At 31.8% G+C, this 6,020-nt stretch overlaps 1 protein-coding gene across 1 annotated transcript; it reads left to right on the forward strand.

Moving 5' to 3' along the window:
* The first annotated feature begins 4,808 nt into the window (after positions 1–4,808).
* LOC108328749 (ethylene-responsive transcription factor LEP) lies at positions 4,809–6,020 on the forward strand. The gene has a single exon (XM_017562640.2). It carries the CDS (start codon positions 5,099–5,101, stop codon positions 5,792–5,794), a length of 696 nt encoding a protein of 231 aa, XP_017418129.1. The 5' UTR covers positions 4,809–5,098; the 3' UTR covers positions 5,795–6,020.

Consider the following 6,020-nt stretch of genomic DNA (forward strand, 5'->3'; position numbering starts at 1 on the left):
TTCCTTCATCTTCAACAAACCCCTAAGTTACTACATGTAGAGTCTCCTCCACATTTTCATATAATAAAATCATTTTAATGTCCAATTGTTCCATCATCAAATTGTTTTGTTTAACAATTGATATTAATGTTCTTATTGAGTAACATTTTATCACATGTGAGAAGATTTAATTATAGTTTATTCCTTCCCCTCCACTTGTGTAAAATCTTTCCCTTTCACTTCTTCACACCCAATATTCCTTTCTTCTAGCAAGTTGAGCTCTCCTAACTTATCTCCTCTTAATAAGTTTTGTATGCCTAGCTCCACCAAACATCTTTCACTAATGTGCCCCAACATAAATTGTCACAATTTTGTCTTATCTTATATTGTATGACTTGCTAAACAAATGCCCACTTAACAAACATAAAAATCTTTATAGTACCTTGTTCAATCTTGGTTAACTATCTCATATTTACTCAATGTAAGACTTAGACTCACAATTGAATTCGCAATAATCTCCACCTAAATTATGAATCCTTTCATATTAGTATTTTTCCCTTGAGCTAACCATGAGTACCCCTTTATTTGTACATCATTCATCAAATGGGACACAATTGTCTAGCCTCCATAAAGAAAACATTCGATGTAGGGATTCATTTTAAGTTGGTCACTAATACTAACCTTTAGCTTTAATGCCACTAATAAATCTTTCGAGGGAGAGTCATTAGAGAGATACAACACTAATGAGACATGAGTCCACCTCATATAAAGGATTGACACCACTTCTAACCTAAAACTTTAAGATAATGGATTTATGGGTCTTCTTCCCAACACTTGGATTCCTAATAATGTCTCCCTTAAGGGTGAGTTCCTTCCACATAGGTACACTACTTCAAGTGAAAACATTCCTAACCACGAGTACATCAATATACCACTGTTATATCACGTAAATACACTAAGAAGACTTTCAATACATGAAATCCTCACATATAGAATTCTTCATCCATATTGTATTCACGTGAGTCAGTCACTAAGATGAATCATCGATTGTATTTACATGTCTTTCGAGGGAATCCACTTGGGAGATATAACAACAATAAGACATGAGCTCAACCCACATAAGAGAATAATAGGTCTATCAAGGGTGGATATCACTAGAGAGACACAACAACAATGAGACTTAAGCCCAATTCTCATCAGGGATTGACATCAATTCTAATCCACTAGTACCCCTTTTATACCACCATTCATCTTAATGGACACTCTTATCTATATCCTTTATTAAGAATACTTTTGATAGAAGGACCATATTGTACTCGTGTGAGTCGGTTACCAAGACAAATCATCGACTCTATACCACTAATAGATCTATCAAGAAGAGAATTTTATGTGAAAACACAACAAGAATGAGATTTGAGCTCAATCCACATAAGAGAGTGACACCACTTCTAACCCAAAACTTTTAAGATAATTGATTTATGGGTTTTTTACCTTATATGTAGTTCAACTTTATTATTTGTATCCAATGTAAAAGTTAGACTCATCTAGAATCCTAAGAGAATATAACATTATTTCCAACCTAAAACTTTTAGACAATGAATTTATAGATATTTTTTATATATAATACTCAACTTTTTCATTTGAAAGTTAAACTCAAACTTAAATTCCAAATATTTATTATTAATAACTAATATTAATTAGGATGAACATAACAACATATAATCTGATTCATTTCTAAAACTATTTAAAAATAATATCCGAATGTAAAAAGAATGAAGTGTTAATGTACTTTTAATTTATTATTAATTAATGAAAACTGAGAACAATAATTATTTAATTTCTATTACATGACATTTTTTTCATCCATTATAGTAAGTGATATTTTTTAATTTTTGGAGTGACATAATTCAGCAAACCTTGTTAGGTAATGAGACATTTGGTCAAAGTCCCTCTACGTGGAGTTGCAATTATAATTTTTTGATGATTAATAATTAGCTAGCCATTGTTTTCCTCAAGAAAGGTAACCCTATGTGTTTTTTCTTTTTTCACATGCTGCCCATCAAAGCTTTGCCTCATCCAATTTTCTTCCCATTCACTAATTCATTTTAAATCAATTTTAAATATTAATATGCATGTGGACTGAGGGTAGAATCCAAAATTGGCAAAATTATCAAAGGAAATATTAACAATTAAATATGATTATATTAAAAAGTGTCCTTTAATTAATTTGTTGATAAAAAGAAGGGAAGACTGTGGAGCTTATCATTGACTTTATGGCTCAAATTGGTTGCACATGGGTCAGTAATGATATTCCTTAAACACCTTATTATTATATCATAAAAGTTTATATTAATTATGAGTTAGACTTGGACAACAATAATCTTATCAACTACTAAAATTTCCCTTCAACACCTTATTCTTACAAAATATATTCCAAATTAGAAAAAAAAAGTTTCAGAGTGAAATTAACAAAGCTAATTAATGGAGTAAGTACTTTTGTAACTGTCAATGAAATTATCAAGGAAAAACAACATTTTATAAGTAAAACTGAAATAAGTAAGGAATGACACTAATGAAACATTCAAATGAAATATAAATGCCATTGGTAAATTAATTCCACTAAATGATCAATTTTCTAACTGACTATTACCATTTATTTATCTGTGTAATTATGATTGGTGTAATTGTATGCGTTAAAAATATATATTTAAACCTCATAAATGAGCCTTATATATTTCCATGCTAAAATAATTTGTAAAATGTAAAATAAAGTATAAGGCAAATGTATAATAGCCCGAGTTTTTTCTTATATATATTGCAAAGAAGTTGATAACCTTTATTCACAGTTATTTTAGACTAAAATGACTTTTCCTCAATTTAACATTTTTATTTTTTTTCCACGGTAATTTGTAGTTGTTAAATTTTTTATATCATACACTATATGTATATAATCATTTCTATTTATATGCGTGAATAGTAGAACTTCCAATCTTATATCATAATTTTGTGTGTGTGTGTGGATATATATATATATATATATATATATATATATATATATATATATATATATATATATATATATATATATATATATGATGTGTGCGTTTTATTTGAACAGCTTATTAATTTATATTTTAATCGTCTCATGATTCTTAATCTTAAATATTTTACATTTTAAAGTTAATGATGCGTATATGATAACATCTAGTTTGTCCCATTCTGTAAAAATTTGTTTTTAAGAACTAAATATACTGGTACGTTAATCTACAAAATTTCATTTTTAATATTTTTGTGATATATTTAATGTTATAATTTTATTAGTTTTTTTCAAATTTTTAAAGCAAAAACATATTTACTGTGTAAAAATAGCAAATTAATGTTTTTTTTCTTTCGTAGAGTACATTTCTCATGAAAATAGTTTTCTGTTTTCTACTTTATAAGCATTAATTACTAACATGACCATAACTTTAATTATATTAGTATTTTATTGTGTTTTAAATCCCATGATTATAATTTATTTGTTGTTTTAAGCATTTCTTCCACTAAATCTAAACTAGATATAAAAATGTATACTTGTTAAATTTATTTAATTGTGTGCATTTACCTTCTAACTTAAAATGTATTTTTTATTATATTTTATCTTTTGTTTAAATTTAAAAAAAAAATTAACATACACAAATATTTGTTGATTAGTCCTTACTTGATTCTTGCTCATTTTTCCTTTACAAAAAAAGAAAAATATTGCACACATTAGTTGATCAAGATACTATTATTTTTTTTATGAAAAAATAAATTGCAATTTTTTCCTCAATTTTAAATTAATAAAAAAAAAGGTAGAAGCAGCATGCTTCCTAATCTTGCAGCCAAATGAAGAATGAATTGACTGAGCATAGCACACCCACATAATTACTAATGATAAATCTAAGTAATTTATTCTTAGAGATCTTAGCTTATAGGCTAATCATCAAAAAGGACATGGAGCTCCTCCCACCTGTAATCATCGTCAGAATGTGCAACTCATCACTTCATATGAACTTTGCCTTCATAAACAATAATCAGAAACACTAAAATAAATCAAATTTTATGTGGATTCTATATCTTAAATAGATTTTGTAGAGCCTCTATTTCTGATAACTTCCACGTTCATGTACTATCCCATAATTTCATTCAAACCCTCACATGCACCAACTTTGGACCATATGAAGTTTATTCCTACACAATATTAAATTTTATTTTCTCTATTTTAAACAATCCAAAACTAATTTGATTGGACGAATAATCATGTAATGGGGTATCTAGGAGAACATGCTTATCATTAGTCATTTCGATTTCTAATTATGCTACCCACTAATTATATAAACTCTCTTTTCTCACCTAAAAATAACATATTCATAATTATTATTTCATCCTTGTTTTTCCTCCCATCATTTGAAACTCATTTCTGTAAAAATAGTTTTTTTTTTATCAAGTTTAAATGAAATGGCAATCATCATTTAAAAAAATATTTAGAATTGAATAATTAAAAAAAAATTACCAATGTTTAATTTAACCTGCATTTTACATAATTAAAATGAACTTTTTTTGTGAACGTTTGATGCCCCCTTAAGAGTCAAATATGGATTCTGTCACCCATTGTGTCCTTTCATTGCTCCCTTTTCCCTTTCTGAGCGATACATTAGATTACTCAATTATGAGACCACAGTATGGCAAATTATGAAAGCTAATAAGTACTTATGAATAAAGCGATAAAGCTTCAAGAAGCTTAAAAAGTATTAGTTACTATTTTCCCTTCGATTTTATCTTTTATATTTTAATCAAATTAATTATTATTACACTACAACATATATATAAACTCGGTTAGGAATTTATAAATTAAAAGTCTCATATGGATCATCTTCCATAAAGAAAAAAAAAAGGCACGTGCTCACAGAAGGAAGGGCAAGATGGGAAAACAGAAGAAAGCGAGGGCAGAAACGAGAATGCGCTCACCCCAAGTGTGTCTTATTTAAACCAGAGACTCGACCACAACAAAACAAACTCACCATTACCAAAAAGAGAAAAAACGAAACACTGAAACGCTTCGTTTCATTCATTAAGTTTCTTTCACCAACCTTCCACGATGAACCCGCGAACGACGTCGTCATCGTCGAAGACGAAGAAGAAGCAAACGGCACCAGAGCCGCACCATACGGCATGGGGCGGGAGATACCTCGGCGTGCGGCGGAGGCCGTGGGGACGGTACGCGGCGGAGATTCGCGACCCTTCCACCAAGGAGCGGCACTGGCTGGGCACCTTCGACACCGCCGACGAGGCCGCACTCGCCTACGACCGAGCCGCACGTGCCATGCGCGGATCACGTGCGCGCACCAACTTCGTCTACGCCGACACCACTCCCGGCTCATCCCTCACCCCCATCATCTCCCCCGACCAACAACCCCTCCCTCAACCCGACCCGGTTCTAACCCTGGACCCGTTTTCCCTGCTGGGGTTTTCCTCCGGTTCTTCCTCCTACGATGAAAATGCCTCGGCCAACGTGGCAGCCTCCCACTTCAGCCAACAACCGTTTTTCGCAAATAATGATAACAATAATTATTACAATAATAAGAATGATAATGAGAACAGTGGGAGCACGGTGGAGCTTCCTCCATTGCCACCGGATATTACAAGTTCCATGGGTTACGTGATGGAACAGCAGAGTGATGGATTTTATTGGGAGGGTAGTCCAATGTTGGGTGCAATGTCAACAGTGTCAGAGAATGTTAGTGCAGAGTCTGAAGTTTTTGAGTTGGGGAGCTCCTCCTACTTCTTCTTCTGAGAGTTTATTCTAGGAAACGATAATGATGCATGGTGTGTACTAGAAGAGTTAGTTTGGTGGGTTTATGTCTGTATCCGTGTTCTGTGTGCGCGTGTTGTTTTGTTGTTTTCTCATTTGGGTCGTGGAATGAGACTTTGCGATCGTGAATGGGGGAAATAGTGTTATTATTTAAGACCTCGGTTTGTCTTCCAGAGTGCGTAATGTAAAGTGTTACGTTGCGACCAAA

This window comes from Vigna angularis, chromosome 2 (genome assembly GCF_016808095.1).
Source record: "Vigna angularis cultivar LongXiaoDou No.4 chromosome 2, ASM1680809v1, whole genome shotgun sequence".
Classification (NCBI taxonomy): domain Eukaryota; kingdom Viridiplantae; phylum Streptophyta; class Magnoliopsida; order Fabales; family Fabaceae; genus Vigna; species Vigna angularis.